The sequence below is a fragment of the Carettochelys insculpta genome, chromosome 17, assembly GCF_033958435.1.
Source record: "Carettochelys insculpta isolate YL-2023 chromosome 17, ASM3395843v1, whole genome shotgun sequence".
Taxonomy (NCBI): Eukaryota; Metazoa; Chordata; order Testudines; family Carettochelyidae; genus Carettochelys; species Carettochelys insculpta.
The window spans coordinates 177143-199330 of NC_134153.1; the positions used below are offsets into that span (position 1 = coordinate 177143).

Consider the following 22188-nt stretch of genomic DNA (forward strand, 5'->3'; position numbering starts at 1 on the left):
AACTCCAGAGAAGAGCCCTGAGATTTTTTTCCGTCAGTCTCTGCAGACTCCACTACCCACACAAGGCCTTGGGCTTCTCCTCAGTTCTCTTCTTTCTTCTCACAGATCTAACGTTGGTAGATATCAACTGGCAGCAGGAAGAAAATGCACGCGCACACCATAGTGCTGAATACTCCAGCAGAGAGCTCATTGTGAGGAGAGGACAGCCCTTCACCATCATCCTGAACTGCAACAGAGAACTAAGGACTGGCGAGAGCTTCACATTCACTGCAGAAACAGGTAAAACCCCACTTCAGTGCATCCCACAAAAAGGTTGCTGCTCTCATGGACTGGCAATGGCCTTCGCTTGCAGCTGCCCACTCACCCTGTCAGAAGGACATAATAATGCCCAGGTACATTCATGCTCTCAAAGGCATTGTTAAAACTGCAGTACCTCCAGTAACTCTGCTTTCTGTTAATTGAGTATCTCTCACTTAAATGGTATTTGGCTTCAATTTGTCTTCAGTTGGAGCACACGACCTATGAGGAGAGGCTGAGGGATTTGGGCTAATTTAGTTTACAGAAGAGGAGACTGACGGGTGATTTAATAGCAGCCTTCAACTTCCAAAAGGGGAGCTCTAAGGAGGATGGAGAGAAACTGTTCTCAGTGATGACAGATAGCAGAACAAGGAGCTATGGTCTGAAATTACAGAAGGAGAGGAGTAGGTTAGATATTAGGAAAAACTGGGAATGTGTTGCCAAGAGAGGTGATGGATTCTCCGTCCCTAGATGTTTTTAAATCCCTGTTTGACAAGATCCTGGCTGGGATGACTTAGATGGGGGTTGATCCTGCTTGAAGCAGGTGGCTGGACTAGACAACTTCCTGAAGTCCATTCCAGCCCTATGATTCTATAGCATGCCAACAACATATGGTAAAAATCACCTATCAGGGGCTGTCTCTCGACTGGATCAAACAGAATTGGTATGTGGTTTCAGAGTGCAGGAGAAATCTCACTGTTCTTTATCCTCTTTGAAAGGGCCAAAACCATCACTGCAAGCTAAGACCCGGGCTGTATTTGGCATCTCCAGCACAGCAAGCAGTAGTACCTGGAGCGCAGTCCAACAATCAACCAATTCCCGCTCCATCAGTGTGTCTATTTCCAGTCCAGCTAATGCTGCCATCGGACGCTACAAACTGAGTGTGCAGCCAACCTCAGGTGGCAGTGCCTCCTCTGGAACATTCATTCTGCTCTTTAACGCTTGGTCTCCAGGTACAGACACCTCGGGCTGCTCTCTAAGTAACTCGCTGCAGCTTTAATATTTGCAACTTGCCCATCTCCAGTTCAGCAGCTGAACCCTATGTACCCAAGCGCTGAGCACCAAGAGCGCCCCCATGCCTTACAGTGATATAGAAACACAGCTGAATGTCTTGGAGGCTCATGACATAGCACACAGGAGGGAGTGCACCTCCTCCTGTGCAGAGGCAGAGTGTGGTAGGATTCCCAACAGGGAAACTACAAATGTATTATATTTATTCTGTAGCTTATGTGCGATTATGGAGTCCTACCAGAGAGCCCCCTATCCAGAAAGGCTTAGACTGAGACCTGCGTCTCCCATAGCTCGGCAAGACCACATAGAGGAGTTGAAACCAGGCACTACCAGGAACTCTACTATCTCCAAGAAAAGAGACAAGGCCCAAAATCTACCACACACCAACTTTCCCCTGAAGAACAGAGACTTAGCCAATCCTCCATCTTCCTTCCTTCACCCCCCAACAGCAGTAGGGTTGAGTTTCTAAAATCCACCGATAACAATGAGAGGAGGACAGAGCGGGTGTTCAGAGGAGCTCATCTGAGGCTTTCAAATCCCAGTCCCTCTGTGTTTTACATCACCTCTTCTTGTATTTTCAGGAGATGAGGTATTTATGTCAAACAGCGTTGAGCGCCAGGAGTACGTGATGGAAGAGTTTGGGATTATCTTTGTAGGCAATGTGAATCGCATTAGCAAGATTGGTTGGAACTATGGCCAGGTAAATGTAAAGTAAAACACTTGGTATACGGGCCTCCTTTCTTCTCCCATGTAAGAACATAAGAACATAAGAATGGCCATACTGGGTCAGACCAAAGGTCCATCCAGCCCAGCATCCCATCTGCCGACGGTGGCCAATGCCAGGTGCCCCAGAGAAGGAGAACAGAAGACAATGATCAAGTGATTTATCTCCTGCCATCCATCTCTTGCCCTTGTTCTGAAGGCTAGGGGCACCATACTTTATCCCTGGCTAATAGCCATTTATGGACCTAACCTGCAAAAATTTATCAAGCTCTTTTTTAAACCCTAATAGAGTCCTGGCCTTCACAGCCTCCTCGGGCAAGGAGTTCCACAGGTTGACTGTGCGCTGTGTGAAGAAAAATTTCCTTTTATTAGTTTTGAACCTACTACCCATCAATTTCATTTGGTGTCCCCTAGTTCTTGTATTATGGGAAAAGGTAAATAATTTTTCTATATTCACTTTCTCCACACCATTCATGATTTTATATACCTCTATCATATCGCCCCTCAATCGCCTCTTTTCCAAACTGAAAAGTCCCAGTCTCTCTAGCCTCTCCCCATATGGGACCCGTTCCAAGCCCCTAATCATCTTAGTTGCCCTTTTCTGAACCTTTTCTAATGCCAATATATCTTTTTTGAGGTGAGGAGACCACATCTGCACGCAGTACTCAAGATGTGGGCGTACCATAGTTTTATATAGGGGAAGTATGATATCTTTTGTCTTATTATCGATCCCTTTTTTAATAATTCCTAACATCCTATTTGCCTTACTAACTGCCGCTGCACACTGCATGGATGTCTTCAGAGAACTATCCACTATAACTCCAAGATCCCTTTCCTGATCTGTCGTAGCTAAATTTGACCCCATCATGTAGTACGTGTAATTTGGATTATTTTTTCCAACATGCATTACCTTACACTTACCCACATTAAATTTCATTTGCCATTTTGCTGCCCAATCACTCAGTTTGCTGAGATCTTTTTGTAGTTCTTCACAATCCCTTTTGGTTTTGACTGTCCTGAACAACTTGGTGTCATCTGCAAACCTGGCCACCTCACTGCTTACCTCATTTTCTAGATCATTGATGAACAAGTTGAACAGGATCGGTCCCAGGACTGACCCCTGGGGAACACCACTAGTTACCCTCCTCCATTGTGAACATTTACCGTTTATTCCAACCCTTTGTTTTCTGTCTTTTAACCAATTCCCGATCCATGAAAGGATCAATGTGTGATCTGTAGGGGCCTGCTCTATCTAGTTCACACTTAAGAACATAAGAATAGCTATACTGGGTCACACCATAGGTCCATCTAGCCAAGCATCCTGTCTTCTGATGGCAGCCAATGCTTGATGCCTTGGGGGCATGAACTAAGGTGACCAACCATCCCATATTGGGTGGGATAGTCCTGTATTTGGGATGCCAAAAAGGCGCCCCGACCTATTTTTTAAAAGGGATAAATTGCCCCGTATTTAGGCCCTCAGTGGCTGGGGATAGAGGCAGGAGTGCCCGTGGCTGTTGCTTTCCCTGGGCTCTGGGCCAGGAGCACCGGAGGCTGCCGCTTCCTCAGGGCTCTGAGCCGGGAGCTCCCACTGCACCCACTTCCCCAGGACTCTGGGTGGGGAGCTCCCACAGCTGCTGCTTCCCTGGGGCTTGGTGCAGCCAGGAGGAGCCACCCCTCCCACAACCCATATCTCCTTGTCCTGTATTTGGAACAAGGAAGTATGGTTGCCCTAGAGTGAACCGAACAGCTAATAACTAAAGTGATCCCTCTCCTGTCATCCATTTCCAACCTCTAGAAAAGGGAGTCTAGGGGCACCATTCCTACCTGTCCGAGCTAATAGCCACTGATGGACATAAGCGCCATGAATTTATCTAGTTTATTTTTGAACCCTGTTAAAGTCCTGGTCTTCATAACAGCCTCTGGCGAGGAGAGCCACAGAGCTACCATACACTGTGTGAAGAAAAGCTTCCTTTTGTTACCTTTGAACACACGAACCATTGATTTCATTTGGTGACCCCTAGTGCTTTTGTTATGGGAACACATAAATAACTTTTCCTTATTCACTTTTGCCACACCAGTCATGACTTTATAGACCTCTATCATATCCCCCATTAATCTCCTTTTTTCTAAGATGAAAAGTCCAAGTCTTTTTAATTTCTCTTCATACGGCACCCATTCCAAATCCCTCGTCATTTTTGTTGCCCTTTTCTGAATATTTTCCAATGCCAATATATGTTTTTTGAGATGAGTCAACCATATCTGTTTGCTATACTTAAGGTGAGGGCCTACCATGGATTTATATAGAGGCAATAAGATATTCTCTGTCTTATTCTCTGTCCTTTTTAATGATTCCTGGCATTTTGTTTGCTTTTTTGACTGCTGCTGCACTTTGAGTGGATGTTTTCATAGAACTGTACATAATGGCTCCATGATATCTCTTGCGTGGTTATAGCTAAATTAGTCCCCATCATTTTGTATGTATAGCTGGGATTATTTTTTTTCTATGTGTATTACGTTACTTTTATTAACGTTAAAATTAATTTGACATTTTGTTGCCCAATCACTTAGTTTTGTAAGATCTCTTTGAAGCTCTTCACCAATCTGCTTTGTTCTTAACTATCTTGAGCACTTCAGTATCATCAGCAAATTTTGCCACCTCACTGTTTACCCGTTTTTTCCAGATCATTTATAAATACGTTGAATAGGGACACCACTAGATACCTCTTTCCATTCTGAAAATTTACCATTTATTCATATCCTTTGTTTCCTGTCTTTTAACCGGTTTTCAGTCCATGAGACGACCTTCCCTCTTATCCCACGACAACTTATTTTACTGAAGAATCTTTGGTGAAGGACTTTATCAAAGGCTTTCTAGAAATCTAAGTACACTGTATCCACTGGATCCCCCTTGCCCACGTGCTTATTAACTACCTCAGAGACTTCTAGTAGATAACGAAAGCATGGTTTCCCTTTACAGAAATCACGTTGCCTTTTCCCCAAAAAATTACGTTTGTCTACACATCTGACAATGTTATTCTTTATTATAGTTTCAACTAATTTGCCCGATACTGACACAACACTTACTGGTCTATAATTGCCAGGATCACCTCTACAGTTCTTTTTAAATATTGGTGTCACATTAGCTATCTTCCAGTCAATAGGTACAGAAGCTGATTTAAAGGATAAATTGTAAATCACAGTTAATAGTTCTGCAATTTCACAGTTGAGTTCTTTGTGAACTCGTGTGAATCTCATTTCGTCCTGGTGACTTGTTACTATTACGTTTATGAATATGCTCCAAAACCTCCTCTGACAACACCTCAGTCTTGGACAATTCCTTAAATGTGCCACCTAAAAATAATGTCTCAGGTTTGGAAATCTCCCTAACATCCTCAAACATGAAAACCAAAGCAAAGAATTAATTTAGTTTTAAGCAGTGGCTTTATCATCTTTGAATGCTCTGGTAGCATTTTGATCATCCAATAGCCCCACTGGTTGTTTAGCAGGCTTCCTTCTTCTGATGTACTTAAAAAAATTTGCTATTACTTTTGGAGTTTTTGGCTAGCTGTTCTTCAAACACCTTTTTGGGTTTTCTTACTATGCGTCTACACTTAATTCAACAGCGTTTATGCTCCTTTCTATTTTCCTCACTGGGATTTAACTTCCACTTTTTAAAGGATGCCCTTTTTATCTTTCACTGCTCCTTTTGCCTGGTTGTTAAGCCATGGTGGCACTTTTTTGGTACTCTATGATTTTTAATTTGTGGTACACATTTAAGATAGGCCTCTGTTATGGTATCTTTGAAAAGCTTCCACGCAGCTTGCAGGGATTTTACTTCTGGCATCGTACCTTTTAATTTCTGTTCAACTAACCTCCTCATTTTTGTGTAGTTCCCCTTTCTGAAATTAAATGCCACAGTGTTGGGTTGCTGAGGTGCTTTCTCCACCACAGGGATGTTAAATTTTATTACACTGTGGTCACTATTTCCAAGTGGCCAAGTTATATTAACCTCTTGGACCAGATCCTGTGCTGCACTTAGGACTAAATCAAGAATTGCATCTTCCTTTGTGGGTTCCAGAGCTGCTCCAAGAAGTAGTCATTTAAGGTATCAAGAAATTTTACCTCTGTATCCCATCATGAGGTGACGTGTATCCAGTCCACATGGGGATAGCTGAAATCCCCATTACTGAGTTTTTATTTTGATAGCCTCTCTAATCTCCCTTAGCACTTCATAGTCACTATCACTACCCTGGTCAGATGATCAATAATATATCCTTACAGCTATAGTTCTATTATTAGAGTATAATACTACTATCCATAGAGATGCTATGGAACATTTTGTTTCATTAATTTTTTTACTTCATTTGATTCTACGTTGCCTTTTCTGTCTAGTGCCACTCCACCATCAGCACAACCTGTTCTGTCCTTCCAGTATAATGTGTATCCTGGTAGGACTGTATCCCGTTGACTGTTTTCACTCCACCATATTTCTATGACGCCTCTTACAGCAATATTCTCCTTTAATATGAGGCACTCTAGTTCACCCATCTTATTATTTAGACTTTTAGCATTTGTGTATGAGCACTTTAAACATTTGTCACTATTTATCTATTAGCCATTTCCTGATGCATTAAATTCTTTTCCATTTGATTGTTTCTCATGTGATCTTACCCATATTTTATCATCTTTTATCCTCTCTTCCTCAGTAGAGCATAGAGCGTACCCATTTATAAACCCTCCCCTATGAGATTTCTCTGTCCAATCCATGTGCTCCTCTGCACACATTGGCTTTCCCCAAGCCCTTATTTTAAAAGCTGCTCTCCAACTTTTCCAACCATAAGTGCCAGCAGACTGATTCCATTTTGGTTTCACTACATTTTCTTTGAGAGACCTCTTGGGATAATGGAAGCCACTAGCCAGGTTCCTCTGCACCTCCCAATGGCATATCTGGACAACAGGACCCTGGTCACAGGCTTCAGGCCTCATTTCAGGCCCCATTTTACACCAATTCACCTAAGAGTCAGTAATGATAACTGGGTGTTTCTCATAAACTAGGAGTCCCAACGTTCAGCTGTAAACATCTTAAAATCTCTGCTGGATGACTCTGCACATAGATGTAACTGCTGCAATGCTGGGCCACGCTGTTCCAACCCTTAATACACAGTCATAAATTCTGAGACCTGAAAGTACTGTTGTGATCACCTAGTTTGACCTGATGAACGACACAAGCCAGAGATTTTATTTGAGCAACTATTACATCAAGCCCATAATTTATATTGGCAGTAGAATGGCTCATTAATATACAGGATATTGTTTCAAATATTGATTTAGACCAGAGGTTCCCCACCTATGGGTCAGGACCCAAATATGGGCTGCAATCACATTTCAAAAGGGTCACTGGCTGGGCTGAGTGAACATAACATAAGAACGGCCACACCGGGTCAGACCAAAGGTCCATCTAGCCCAGTATCCTGTCTGCCGACAGTAGCCAATGCCAGGTGCCCCAGAGGAGGTGAACTGAAGACAATGAGTGGCTCCACAGGTGGCTATTACGAAGCCATTCACGCTCCTGAAGTGGTTCTCGATTTCTTAATTGGATTAACAGCTGTCAGGCAGTTAAACCAATCAATTAAATTGAGAACCATGTCAGCTGCAGGGCAGAGAAGTGCATACCTGAGGAGCAGCACCCAGCTCAGGTAAGGTGGGGGCCTGAGTCCGAGGTTGGGAAGGAGGACAGAGCTGATCAGCTCCCTGGCTTCCAGCCTCTGCAGGACATGGGGTCCAGACCCCAGCAGGGTTCCCACAGGCTGGCTTCCAGCTGCGGGGGTCCCCCAAGTCCCAGCCGGTGTTCCCACAGCCGGCTCTGCTGGCCAGGGTCTGCCCCAGCCAGCTTCCAGCTGTGGGGATGGGAGTTCTCCGCTGTACAGACCAGGGTTCCCGTGGTTGGTGCTGCCAGCTGGAGTTCCATGCCCCCGCAACCTCCAGCCACGCAGATCCCTGGGCCTCCTCTAGCTCCCTCCAGCCTGTGAGTGACTCCTAGTCCCTGAGCATGACTCCCCTAGCCCCAGTGTGACTCTCCTAGCCCAAGCGTGACTCCTCTAGCCCCCTCTAGCCCCCTCCAGCCCCTGAGTGATGACTCCCTTTGCCCCCAGCCCCTTCAGCCCGAGCGTGACTCCCCTGTGTGTGACTCCCCTAGCCCCCTCCAGCCCGAGTGTGACTCTCCTAGCCCAAGCGTGACTCCTCTAGCCCCCTCTAGCCCCCTCCAGCCCGAGTGATGACTCCCTTTGCCCCCCTAACCCCTCCAGCCTGAGCGTGACTCCCCTGTGTGTGACTCCCCTAGCCCCTCCAGCCCGAGCGTGACTCCCCTGTGTGTGACTCCCCTAGCCCGAGTGTGACCTCCCTAGCACCCTGCAGCCAGGGTGACTCCTAGCCCCTCAATGTGACTCCCCTAGTCCCCTCCAGCCCCTGAGTGACAACTCCCTTAGCCCCCTCCAGCCCTTGAGTGTGACTCCCCTAGCCCAAGTGTGCTTCCTCTAGTCCCCTCCAGGCCCTGAGTGTGACTCCCTTAGCCCCCTAGCCCCTTCCGGCCCATGTTACGCCCCTTAGTGCAACTCTCCTAGCCTGAGTGAGACTCCCCTCGCCCCCTCCAGCCCGAGTGTGACTCCCCTAGCCCCCTCCAGCCCCTGAGTGTGATTCCCCTAGCCCCTGATTGTGGGGTTTAAGCCAGGGGGAGCAGTGTGGGAATTAGTGTCTTTCCACAAGCACAACTCTGACTCCATATAGTAAATGTAGTGTTATTTTATTAATGTAGTTCCCCTTTTCTATGAAATTACTATTATGAATATATAAACGTGAGGGGCACAATTTTATATTCTTGCCTCAGGTGCAAAATTAGCTGGTTACGGCACTGCCCCCCACCCCCGTTTTGAATTGCCTTGGGTCACCAAGTCTTCCTGAATTGCCAGAATGGGTCCCCGTCTGGAAAAGGTCGGGAACAGCTGAGCTAGACCATTTCAGGCTGAAGATTTGTAAGAAAGAGCAATTTGCATCACCTACCTATTAACTTATTTTTCACACACAGTTTCAAGAAGACATTCTGAATATTTGCCTTGCTATGCTGGATAGAAGCCTAAGCTACCGTAAAGACCCTGCCACTGACGTGTCTCGCAGAAATGATCCCAAACACGTGGGCCGTGTGCTCAGTGCCATGGTAAGTAAAGGGTCAATTTAATCACCATTAGAAACTTTGTAAAAGCCAAAACCACTAACTGTTTCTTTAAAGGTAGCTGGAAGATACAAACGCTGTATTCACCTTCCCGGGGAAGTGAAGCTCAGAAACCACAATGATGAATAACCACCTGATTTGCACCTGCAAGATCTTCCTAGTGTAGGGTATTTCTGAGGCATCTATTATTTTTGGCATCTAGTTGTCAGACAAAATAAGCATTTCAGAGCTCCATTTGCCCCAGTAAAGAGAGAGTATAAGTGGTTCTGGTAGTATTTACAGACTCTATTCCTGGGACCTAAACTAGGGCTTGTTTGGTCACTTCTGTCACGGAACACTATAGGCAGGTTATTCTCACATGGAGAAGGCTCTTCCCCGGCTTTCTAGATGTAGGATTTTATTCTCCAGGGCTAACACTCCTGCAATACAACACCTTAAAAGTTTATTAACGTAGGAGTCAAAGCAGAAGACAAAATAATATTAAGACGTTGCATCCAGCTAGGAACATAACTGTGATTGTGAGTCAGACAAAGATCCATCTAGCTTAGTATCGTGTATTTTGACAGTGGCCAATGCTAGGGTAGCTTAGGAAAAAAGAAACAGTTAATCATCAAGTGACCCACCCTTTGTGATCATGGGCTTCAGGTGAACTGAGGCTGGTGGAGGCAAGGTCCCTACACCCCACTCCTTCTGCCTAAGTCCCTGCTCCTGCCACCCAAGGCATTCTGGGGGAACCAAGCCCTTCTGCTGTAGAGGCAGGTCCCCAGAACCCCTTTCCCTCACAAGTGGGGGCTTATGGCCCCAGTCTCAGCACAGCTGAAGCCCAGTTAGCCCAAGGAAACTGGAGAGAGCTGCAAGGATGTGGGGGTGGGGTGTGTGGCCATGCCTGGCAGTTTGGGAAGGTATTGCCTTCCCCTGCTTCTCAGACTAGCCATCCATGACTGTCTCTCATTCCCAGCTTCTGGCAAACAGAGGCTTGGGACCCCATCCCTATGCAGTCTCGCTAGATCTTTGTTCTGCGGGAGGGCTGGGGATGAGGGGCTCAGTATGGAGGCTGCCCCAAGAGAAAGAATTACCCCAGCACCTTGGGGCTAGGTAAGAAGCACAGCTCCATGGCTGCTGCAGCTCCAGAGGTGCAGCCAGGGGAGGGCTGCATGTTTCCTGGCTGGGCCAAGTCCAGCTTCCTCTGCCTCCTGCACACCCCAGCCAGAACGGAGAATGAAGCAAACTGTGCACTTTCCCTGACTCCACGAGGGAAGAGAACAGCCTTCAAAATCCCCATATCAGTGGAGGGGGAGCTTGGGGGAGGGAGGCTCAGGACTGGGGCAGTCCCTCACCAGCTCCTTTCACCTACCTGGTGATTGTCTCTTTTGCATGGTTTCATGAGACGCAATCCCATTCTGGGCACGTCCCATTTGCCTGAACAATGAAACCCTTGCCCTGGTTTACGTCATAAGAGGAAGCTGCGTACCAAGTGGGTGCTCCAGCCCTTACCACCTAGGGGGAGTTCATGAACAAACAGACAGACTCAAGAACAAAGGCACAGACAAACTCTCACATATACAATAGACTATCAAATGTGCCTGGCGCTGCTCGCTCGGGTATTTAAATAAATAAAGGGGAGGCTGAACTTCTTGCGGGGGGCGGGGGCACAAGTGCCTTCCCCAGCTCTAGCCCGAATCTGGAAGGAAGGGGAAGGGCTGAAGCACTTTTCCCCAGGCCCAGTGAGATGTGCAGGGGTGTAGCCCAAGGCCATGCTGCTTTCCCTTGGTCCTGGTGAGAGCAGCAGAGAGGGCAGGTGTGGCTGGGGCCATGGCACTTTTCCCCAGCCCCAGTGAGAGTTGCAGGAGGTCAGACCGGAGCCACAGCAGTTTTCCCTGGCCCCAGCTTGAGAGTGGGGGGGGCGTAATTTCAAGGGGGTTATTGTGGGGGCAACAGGATTCTACCATGCAGTGCTGCAGCCAAGTGCCGAGGTGTTGAGCTGTCCAGAGGCCTATGTGGTGGAGAGTCCCATCTCCCCATAACCACTGTTCTCCTGCTTCAGCTGTCCCCAGTGGCCACTCTTCTGTTCCCTGTACTGGCTGCCATTCATTGATGAGTCTGAAGTATATCACGCCTCCTTTTGGTGCCCCTCTTCCCATGTTCTGGAAAACCATAGGATTTCAGGCACATCCCACTTTTGAGGCACAACCAAACACTACACTTTGTTTAAGCTGGATAAGAGAAAGCTGCTTACCAAATTTCCTGGTTGTAGCTCTTATGGTTTAAATGGAGATTTTGCACAAACAGAGCACAGAGAGAAACACTAATGCTGTGTCTACACCAAACTTACTTCGGAGTAGGATGCAGAGCATCTACACACACCTTTCCCCTACTTCGAAGTAGGGAGCCCAACTTCGAAGTCCTTACTCCATTCCCATGAATGGCGTAGTGCCCTACATCAAAGCTGAACTTCCAAGTAGGATGTGTGTAGATGCTCAACTTTGAAGTTATTTTTGTAGTATAGACACAGCCTAAGATACATAATAATTATCTGTTACTACTACTACTATACTATGCCGCAGAGGAGTGTTCCCCCCTCTTCCACTCCAAATTATGTTATCAGTTAATCCAAGGTATATTTTTTTCCAGGTCAACAGCAATGATGATAATGGAGTGGTGTTGGGAAACTGGAGTGGAAATTACACAGGTGGAACAAGCCCAGGCAGTTGGACTGGAAGCATTGAAATCTTGAGAAAATGGAAAGATGCAGGATTTAAACCTGTTAAATATGGACAATGCTGGGTTTTTGCATCAGTGCTAACCACAGGTAAGTTTTATTAACACAGACATGGTTGTTGCACAGGGTCCATTATGGAAAATACTAAACACAATGTACAGTGAACTTGCATACACAGCATTCTATTATCCAGAACTCTCAAATAACTGGCATTTTAACCATAATTAAATTTTAGTTCTGTTTTCCATAAGTGCAGTATAGTGAAAGTGAATACACAAAAATACAGTATAAGGTTACAGTGTAAAATATTACTGTTTGTAAATAAACTGCTCCGCATACATTTTTGTTTCTCAACAGCTAATCTTGTATTTTTACTGTTATGCATAGCTAGGTATATTTCTCTATTATCCAGCATATTTGAATATGTGGCACTCTCCTAGCCCCAGGGCTGCTGGATATGAAAAGCTTACTGTACTGAGGTACCAGTAATGTTGGAACCTGGTTTGGCTAGGATCACTAACCAGAAATATTAGTAACAAGCAGTCCTATAGCACCTTAAAGACCAACAAATATATTAGGTAATGAGCTTTTGTGGGTAAGACCAACTTTGCCAGTTTATTACCCGGAAACACTCATTAACAAATTTATTGGATAGCCTAACGTGCTACAAGACTCCTGGTTATTGTGAAGCTACAGACTAACACAGCTGCTCCTCTCAGAAATATTAACTGAGGATAGTTTCCTAGAAATCTGTCAGAAATACAGGCTTTTAATTTTTGTTTTGGGTTTTTTAGTTCTCAGAAGCCTGGGGATTCCTACTCGTGCAATTTCAAATTTCAACTCTGCCCATGATGTGGATAGAAACCTGACGGTGGATGAATATGTTGACGGTTCAGGAAATCCTCTGAGTCTGGGAGGTGACAGTGTCTGGTAATCAACTACTCTTCTAAATATCTGCAGTATTAAGCTTTGACCTCACTGGAACTTATAAATGCAAGTCAAAAATATAATTTAGTCATGCCCATTGAAGAGAGATACAAACACCTAAACCAAAGTTCCTACACTAGGCACAGTGTTAAAGCTGCAACTCAAAACAAGACATACTTTATTAAGAAACACCAAAGCAAAAATTATAGAAATCACCAGCTAGTCACTCCAATCTTCACATCCAAATTGTAGTCTTTGTTCAATGAGAACAATAATTCTCAATCAACACTGATTAATCAACATGCACATCGTTTAGTTTAGAGTTTAATTTAACAAAAGGTTCTGACTGTTACGTGAAGTTAAATTTTAAAGAAGTTCCAACACTATGACAACTACAGGAGCAAAGTTCCTGGCTCCAGCCAGTGGAGGGAAGCCAGGAACCAGGGGCAGCCTGGTGGACATGTCAGTTTCCTGGCTCCTGCAAGTCTCTCTCCCCTTCCCCCCACGCCCCCAACTTGCACCAAAAAAATCAAGTTACGTGGGGGTTGCAGAAACCTCACTCCTTGTCGTCCCACAAACACTGGTGCAGCAATTGAAAGTGGAGAGTCCTCAGAACCTTTCAAAATCCTGCCCAGGGCTTCCTGTAGAACTATGAAATCTGGGGAATTGTTTTCTCTTATCTCGGACATAAAATTCTTGCTGATTTTACACGCCCCACTGAAAGTCCCAGCCAGAACACAGAATTACAACATTTGCTATAGTATGTGACTGACAAGTGTGTGATATGTCTTGTATATTAGTGGGAGGCTGGGTGAGCTCAGAGCCCTTAGTGAAGATCATTACTTTCTAAAATTTGCCTCGTCCAGAATCAGTATAATTGTTTATTTCACATGGTTTATGACAGCATCAAAACAATATTCATGCTGGTTCATTTTCCATTCTGTTATTTTCTCAGACACCAGAAACCAGTACAGAAACCACTGAGAAAATTATGCCTCAGTGAGAATGCTTTATTAAAGGGACATAATGTGTGGCTAGGAAATGTATTAAGCTTAGCAGCCATTTAGTACATTGGAATAATTATGGCCCCCATTCTTCTGTATGGCCTTGTTGCTAGCAGCTAAGAGTAACCAGAAAACCATCTTCATCAGCTACCAGAGGGTTTCCCTGGGGAAGATGAGTTTCTGTATCAACCTACTGGCCACTCCCAGCTCACAGGATACGCTCAGACCACTGCTGCACTCATGCAAGCTATGGCTGGAGGAATAGCTCAGTGATTAGAGCACCGGCCTTGCAAACAAGCAATTGTGATCCTTGTTGAGGACTCAAATGAATGTCATTATAACAGCTTTCCAGTATCTATGGGCACATTAGATGAACATCTGCCAGATGATAATACGTTCTGCTGCAAGTGCAGGGGACTGGAAGAGCCCTAGAGAGTCATCAAGTCCAGTTATTTGATTCTATTTAAATTCCTTTTGGGGCTGTATGAGTGGGACATACCTTAGAACTGCCCTAAAGCTGCAGTGAGTTGTGTCCTGGGCCAATCTGGCTCCGAGCTCAAGGTGCCCTAAAGACAACAAGAAGCATTTTTCCCCTGGTCTTTCCACATGAAGCAGAGAATCTGGACTTCCAGAAGTGTGGAAGTGCACAAAAACAGTGATGATCAAACTCACTACACAACAGTTACACGCTAGCTCTTTACCATGTTTCTTATCACCAGGAATTTCCATGTCTGGAATGAAGGTTGGTTTACTCGAAGTGACCTGGGGCCCTCCTACAACGGATGGCAAATTTTGGATGCAACTCCCCAGGAGAGAAGTGCAGGTACATGGATTTTAGATCAAGGAAACATTTAAACAGGGGGACTACAGTCACTCTCAGGACTTTCTGGGGAGAAGGATGAGGAATTCAGCTCTGGCCAAGCATTTATCTCCCTGCCCAAAAATTTGAGTTCCTCAAAGAACCTCAATGTACTCCTTGATGCCAGAACACCAGACAACCTTCCCTGTCCAGCTCGCTCCAGAGACATCTGCATTTTCTATACTGAAATTGCCAGCTATTAAAAATTAGATGACAGCATAGAACAAAATGGATTCATCATGAAAACAAATAAATACAAAAGCTAAGCAGCTGACTGCACTGGACATGTGTAATGGGGAGAGACCTGTAGTGAGGTGACCGGGCTGTATGATTCAAGGGTCTTTAACAGTTTGTCTAATGTGCCTTGCTTACAATGTAGTAGAGTGCTTTGTCTAGTCTAGCCCCAAATGATTTCCTTCTCCTTGATATTCTAGGGATATTTCAGTGTGGTCCTGCCTCACTTAAAGCCATCAAAGAAGGAGATGTGGACCTGGACCATGACACTCCATTTGTATTTGCGGAGGTGAATGCAGACCGTATCACCTGGAGATACGACACCACAACAAGAGAGACAAAGCCAATTTTCTCTGACACCAGATCAATTGGGCAGTTCACCAGCACCAAGGCAGTAGGCAGTTATGCCCGCGTAGATGTTACTGGAGATTACAAATATGCAGAAGGTAAAGAAAAATCCTGCTTCTTGATGGCAGCACAAAAGCTTCATTCTTAAAGCCAATACTTGTGCAAATCCTATGACAGCTAGGACAAAAGTTACAACTGTGGCTCCCAAACTGGTGAGAAAAGGAGGAAGAGGGAAATATGTAGTTTTGTGCCATACGATTTCTGATATGTCAGTTATGACTCTTGAGACCTGGGTAATATTGCTCCTAATTGCATTGTGCCAAAGCACGTCCTGTTCCATCCTGTTCATAGCGACACAGGCTGCTCAAATTGCATTTGCTATTCTATAGCACAGTTACAAGGTTTCTATATTGCACCTATAGTCAGAGAGAGCAGAAAGCAAACTCCACAGAACTACCTCTAAATCTGCACTTCAGTTTTACCAGTGGCAAATACAGAATACAAACATCTGACAGCTCAGTCTGCATGTGCACATGGCAAAAAGACAGACTTCTATTAAAAATGTCTAAAGGGGGCAAGAGCTGATGAAAAACCTTGTATTTAAGCTTAGACTGTTCAATTAAACTGTAAGCCTGTCAACTCCATCAGCTGAGAGAGCTGCCTCATATTGCATAATAAAGTGAAGCAAGTTGGCGTTTACATTTACCACTTGTATAGTCATAGCAAAGGCAGGATGAGGGGAGGTTTGTGAACTAAGTTTTAGTTCCTCTCTGAACTGAAAAGGTTTAGTGCTTTGAAGTTTCAAGAGAGCAACTGTGAAAGGAATGCATACCTATCATTCACCCAACAGAATAAATGACAGTCATGTAGCATTTTAAAGACTAACAAAATAATTTATTAGGTGTTGAGCTTTCATGCGACAGACCCACTTTACAGATTCATAGCAACTCAAAACAAAAAGCAGTCAAGTAGCACTTTAAAGACTAGCAAAATGGTTTATTAGGTGAGCTTTCGTGGGACAGACCCACTTCTTCAGACCATAGCCAGACACGAACAGACTCAATATTTAAGACACAGAGAGCCAAAAACAGTAAGCAAGGAGGACGAATCAGAAAAAGATAATCAAGGTGAGCAAATCAGAGAGTGGAGGGGTGGGGGGAAGGTCAAGAATTAGATTGAGCCAAGTATGCAGACGAGCCCCTATAGTGACTCAGAAAGTTCCCATCACGATTTAAACTATGTGTTAATGTGCCGAATTTGAATATAAAAGTCAGCTCGTCCACTTCTCTCTCTAGAATGGTGCGATAATGTCTCTTCAGTAACACACATACCTTGAGGTCATTGACAGAATGCCCCATTCCATTAAAATGTTGACTAACTGGTTTGTGGATCTGGAGTGTTTTGATGTCTGTCTTGAAATTATCGCTCCGTTCTAGAGAGAGAAGTGGACGAGCTGGCTTTTATATTCAAATTTGGCACATTAACACATGGTTTAAATCATGATGGGAACTTTGTGAGTCACTATAGGGGCTCATCTGCATACTTGGCTCAATCTAATTCTTGACCTTCCCCCCCACCCCTCCACTCTCTGATTTGCTCACCTTGATTATCTTTTTCTGATTTGTCCTCCTTGCTTACTGTTTTTGGTTCTCTGCGCCTTAAATATTGAGTCTGTTCTGGTCTGACTATGGTCTGAAGAAGTGGGTCTGTCCCACGAAAGCTCACCTAATAAACCATTTTGCTAGTCTTTAAAGTGCTACTTGACTGCTTTTTGTTTTGATAGTGTATAGACTAGCACGGCTTCCTCTCTGTTACTATAGCAACTGTTGTTTCCCCTGGAGGTATATCTGCCAGGGCCCTTCATTCTACTAGCTAAACATCAGAGTTGTCTGATAAAATGGAAACACAAAGTTGTCTCTCTAACCATCCTGAAGCCAACAGGGCTACAACTACATTGCATATACCAATTTAAAATGGACACATTTTAAATGGGTTTCTTGTTTTCATGGGTCTCTTTCTCCCTAATAGGCTCTGAGAAAGAAAGACAAGTGTTTGAAAAGGCTCGCAGAAAGCTGGGCACAGTACATCCTTTTGCTAGCACATTAGAGAAGCATCCAGAAATTGATCAAAAGCCTGAAATCTCAGGGAAGTTCAAAGTGGATGGAATCTTAGAGATTGGCAAAGATATCAGCCTAATTCTGGTTCTCAAAAATTTGACTTCTGCTCCTAAGACTCTAAAGGCAAGTATGACTGCTTGGACCATTGTGTACACTGGGAAGCCAATTCATGAAGTATGGAAGGACACCCTATCAGCTACTTTTGCATCTAAAGAAGGTAATTTTTCATATAATTATGTCAAAGAAACAAGTTTGTTGTAACAATATAACAATTTAAAGGTAGCAAAACTCAGGGAATGCAGAAATCTGCTACCAAAGTTGCAATGGGAGAGGGTCTTAAATTAATCCAAAGGAGGTTAAGGTTAATCTAAAATAGAAAAATGTAACAAATTAAATATTTCCATTATGATACCCAAACACAGCTAAAATATAAGGGGGAAACATACCAGAAATGAAGAGGTGGTGGCAAGAAAGCAGTTAACAGAAGCTGGCATGGAAAAGAAAAAGAGAGCAAAACAATCAAGATGAGTTAATGGAAGCCAAAGGGGCTACCAAAAAGCTACATGGATTTTTGTAATGCAATACAGCACCATAGCAGAAGGGAGAAAGCATGTTCATTGGGAGAGAATGAAATTATTGTCATTTTAAATGTGGGCAGAAATGCCATGTTTAAACTTTATCTTCAAAAAAAGAAGTCTGAATTAATAGTAAGGAAAATGCTATAAAATACCATAGATGGCGGCTTGGGAAAATGCAGATACTCTCCCATGTGCACACACAAGCAGGTCTAAGTGATGTGCACCTTAGGGAGTTAGTCCTAGATAGGTCCTGAAAGAACTTTCCCATGACAATTAAAGACATTAACCAGTTAATGAAATTCCATGTGGCAAGTTCTCAGCCTTATCACGTACCAAGAAGAAGGATGAGGAAGAAAGAGACAGAGATTCAGAAAGAAGGGAAACTGAAGGGGAGAGACCAATGCTAATATCTGACAGGCAATGCAACAAAAAGAGGGAGCAAAGCAGGAAAAGCTCATATCCTGGCTACCATCACATACTGGGTGATAGGAAAAAGTTATGACATTTATTAGACTTTTGCAAGTGCATCTCATCTTTTTTTTTTAATCTCTATTGTAATTTTTACTTTTAGAGAAACAGTTTCCCATTAAAATAGCATATGCTGCATACCAGAAACTTTTAACTAGAGACAACATGATTCGAGTAACTGCTCTGTGTCAAATAGAAAGTGGGATTGAAATGGTGGTAGAAAGGACAATCACGCTGGATAACCCTGAGCTCATCATGCAGGTAAAGATCTGCCCCTTTGCGACCTGCGAGAAAGAGTGCTTTCAGCCATGCTGCACAGCTAATCCCTACTAGATCTTTTGCTTCCCATGTCCACTGCCTTTCCCAGAGAGAGAGAGATGCCCTGTTTTCATGCTGCCACGGTGGAGTGTCTTGAGAGTGCTTGTCATTTCTTACTACAATTCCATATTTTCTGCTTCAGAGAGGAATCATGCAAATGTCTGGTCTATGCAGGTGATCGGTGATGCAAAGGTGAACGAACCCCTGAACGTGGAAGTGGTATTTACCAATCCTCTCGACCAAGAGGTGAAAGACTGTGTGCTGCAGGCAGAAGGCAGCGACCTGCTCAAAGGAAAACTCAAGATAGAGTAAGTCCAAGGACCCTCAATTCTTGGCACAAAGGACACACACAACAGGAGTTAGGGCTGGGTGTTTTGGGAATTAAAAGAGAACTCCAGGTAAGACAGCACTGGCGGACAGTGCTCCAGCGCTGCCAAGTGCTAATTCCCAGGAGGCAGCCCTGTAGTGACTCCAAAGTGCTACACTCTCTGGGTAGCCAGGGGGTGGTGGTGCGGGAGGGGAGGCAGGGGACAACTGCCCTGGGGCCCAACGATTCCAAAGAACAGGCAGCAGTAGCAGTGGCCGCAGCACCGGGCCCGCTGAATCATACCAGGGTCTCACATGGCATGCTCCGGGCAACTCTGAGGGATGGAGCTCCCCCGCCCCTCCTCTTCCACCTGAGGCCCTGCCCCTTGCCCCTTCCAGGAGCATGCAGCCAGGCACCATCCCAACTTGCCCTGAAGCCCAGCAATCCCCCCGCCCCCAATGGGATGCCAGTATGCAGATTTGTGCCTGCATTTCAGTTCAAATTTGTTCCAACAAATGGCACCCTTGGAAGAAGGCCATACTTCTGAAAATGTATTTCCCCCACCCCAGTCGATCTCCAAGGTACAAAGAGGGCCTGGGTCTTGATAATCTATAGACCTACCACACAATTTTTGGAAAGCCAGACCTGCTAAGATGTTGAAAGCTGTACAATTTTGAGTTTATTTTGAGATTTAAAACATTAATTAAGGGGGTACAGTAGGGAAGGACTGGTGAATACTGTGATAAATATGTGTTTTAAAGACGAGACTGTCTCTTAAACAGGAACCAAAGCCAAACATGGCTTTTTCAGCCTTGGTTTCAAAACTCAAGAAATATCCTTGTTTTGAGAGACGTAAAAATAGAAAAGGTCGATAAATTGCAACCTTTACTCATTAGGGAGCACTACTGAGAGATGAGGAAAGGGTCAGCCATAAAGAGTTGGAATAAAATAGATGCCTCCCAGTTCATTTTTTGTATATTGGATCATTAATGTCTTACACTGATGATATTGGCAGGCCACCTACATGTGTTTCTACTGGCGATGCACATCTGTACATGCCACGGTGCACATAATATAACTTATTCCACACATAGATGAAAACAGAGGGAACTTTGGCCACACCTCCATCTGCCCTTCACAGAAGTGCACATGCAAACTTCTACATGCATTTGGCAAGTGTAAATGCCCAAAATGTCTGTTTGTCTATGCTCTTTGGTGTTACTGCTGCATGTCCTCAAATGGAAGTGAAAATGCTAACAAAACTCTAAATAACCTACTGCATATGCACAGCACCTCTTAAATTGTGTAGTAGCCATTTTACACCCCTCTCCTGTAATCTGATCTGCAAGAAAACCATGAGTGTAAGACTTGGAAAGGTTATTTGAAGAACCATAATTGTGCATTTCCAGACATTCCAAAATTTAATTAAAAAATTACCCTTAATTTAGAATATCCTGAAATTCAATGGTTTGGGCTTCTGAAGAAGTGGGTCCGTCCCACAAAAGCTCATCACCTAATAAATCACTTTGTTAGTCTTTAAAGTGCCACGTGACTGCTGTTTTGTTTTCTAGCTACAGTTTATTCTTATTCAGTGGGGAGGGGGAGTCTTAACACCCTCTTTCGGTGTCTCAGGTTATTTTTCTTAAGTCATTGACCATCCTTTACACTCTTAACTCGGCCTGAATGAAGTTTGACCTGGGACTATATGAATTATGCTAGATCGCTCCGTGTCATTGCTGTGGGAGACGCTGAGAGCAGGGATCTTGAAAGCGGCCCAAGGGAGCTAGCTACTCACTTCCCAAGTCAGCATTGGACAGGAAGTCCTTCAGGCATCTCTGAAAGTTCCCCTCCCTGCTGACAGATGTATCGGGAGGATGACTGGTGGATAATCTCAATTATAAAATACAAGGATGTTTTCAACTGACGTTTTCTTCTTCTGTTTTGGGTTTTTAGAATGCCATCCCTAAAGCCCAGGCAAAGCTCGACAGAGCTGGTTGAAATCATCCCCACCAAGAGTGGAACCAAGCAGCTGCTCATTAATTTCACCTGTGACAAGTTTCCAGATGTCAAAGCCTTTGAGACCATAAATGTGTCCACCTGATTGTAAGATGTGAAGTGGTCAGTTTGTGTAACCTTGAGAGAAATAGTGCAAGAAAGCACCTATATTCTGTGACAATTAGTTAATCTACTTCTATAAAACAAAAGCCATATCTTATCTGACAGGATGTAAGTTCAAATACACAATAAGGCAGGGATTCTTCACATACTTGTGTAAGTTTTCTTATTTTAAATATACTGTTTGATTATCTCCCAACTGTGTCTCATTTTCTTATGCTTTTTTAAAATTAGATGCTATTCCCAGGGGCTCCCAGTACTGAGACTCCTTTATGAGAGCTGAACCCTCAAAGAATGAGCCACAGTTAAGATCTGCACCAGTTTTACATTGAAGGATGTTTTCAGTCTCTCTACGGCCGTGTCTACACGAGCCCCAAACTTTGAAATGGCCACGCAAATGGCCATTTCGAAGTTTACTAATGAAGCGCTGAAATACATATTCAGCGCCTCATTAGCATGCGGGTGGCCGCGGCACTTCGAAATTGATGCACCTCACTGCCGTGCGTCTCCTTTTCGAAAGGACCCCGCCTACTGCGAAGTCCCCTTATTCCCATGAGCTGATGGGAATAAGGGGACTTCGAAGTAGGCGGGGTCCTTTCAAAAAGGAGCCCCCTCAGGACGAGCCGCGCGGCGGTGAGGCACATCAATTTCGAAGCGCTGCGGCCTCCCGCATGCTAATGAAGCGCTGAATATGTATTTCAGTGCTTCATTAGTACACTTCGAAAGGGCCATTTGCGTGGCCATTTTGAAGTTTGGGGCTCGTGTAGATGTAGGCTACATGGTCAGCTGGCATACTGTATGGAAAGGACAGCATTGTACAAGTGCTTAAGGCACTTGTGAAAAAGTTCTACAAAACGTAACAGGGATGAGCACCAATGTGGCTCTACAACAATAACTCTAAAAACATATCTGAAGATATGATCTGAAGTGGGTCTGTC

The 22188-nt window shown here is 44.5% G+C and overlaps 1 protein-coding gene across 1 annotated transcript; it reads left to right on the forward strand.

Annotated features, from left to right (window-relative positions):
• Positions 1–1129: 1129 nt before the first annotated feature.
• LOC142022073 (protein-glutamine gamma-glutamyltransferase E-like) lies at positions 1130–21443 on the forward strand. The gene is made up of 11 exons (XM_075011545.1): positions 1130–1250; positions 1890–2008; positions 9113–9241; positions 11888–12065; positions 12770–12905; positions 14626–14729; positions 15200–15445; positions 17376–17681; positions 18614–18771; positions 19003–19136; positions 21089–21443. Exons 2-11 carry the CDS (start codon positions 1904–1906, stop codon positions 21234–21236), a joined length of 1644 nt encoding a protein of 547 aa, XP_074867646.1. The 5' UTR covers positions 1130–1250; positions 1890–1903; the 3' UTR covers positions 21237–21443.
• The last annotated feature ends 745 nt before the right edge of the window (positions 21444–22188 follow it).

Excerpts from the sequence above, each read along its gene's own strand:
- LOC142022073 (XM_075011545.1), top strand. The coding sequence starts at position 1,904 with ATGTCAAACAGCGTTGAGCGCCAGGAGTACGTGATGGAAGAGTTTGGG. Across the intron at positions 2,009-9,112 it reads TTGGTTGGAACTATGGCCAG|TTTCAAGAAGACATTCTGAA; the intron begins GTAAATGTAAAG and ends TTTCACACACAG. Across the intron at positions 14,730-15,199 it reads TCCCCAGGAGAGAAGTGCAG|GGATATTTCAGTGTGGTCCT; the intron begins GTACATGGATTT and ends TTGATATTCTAG.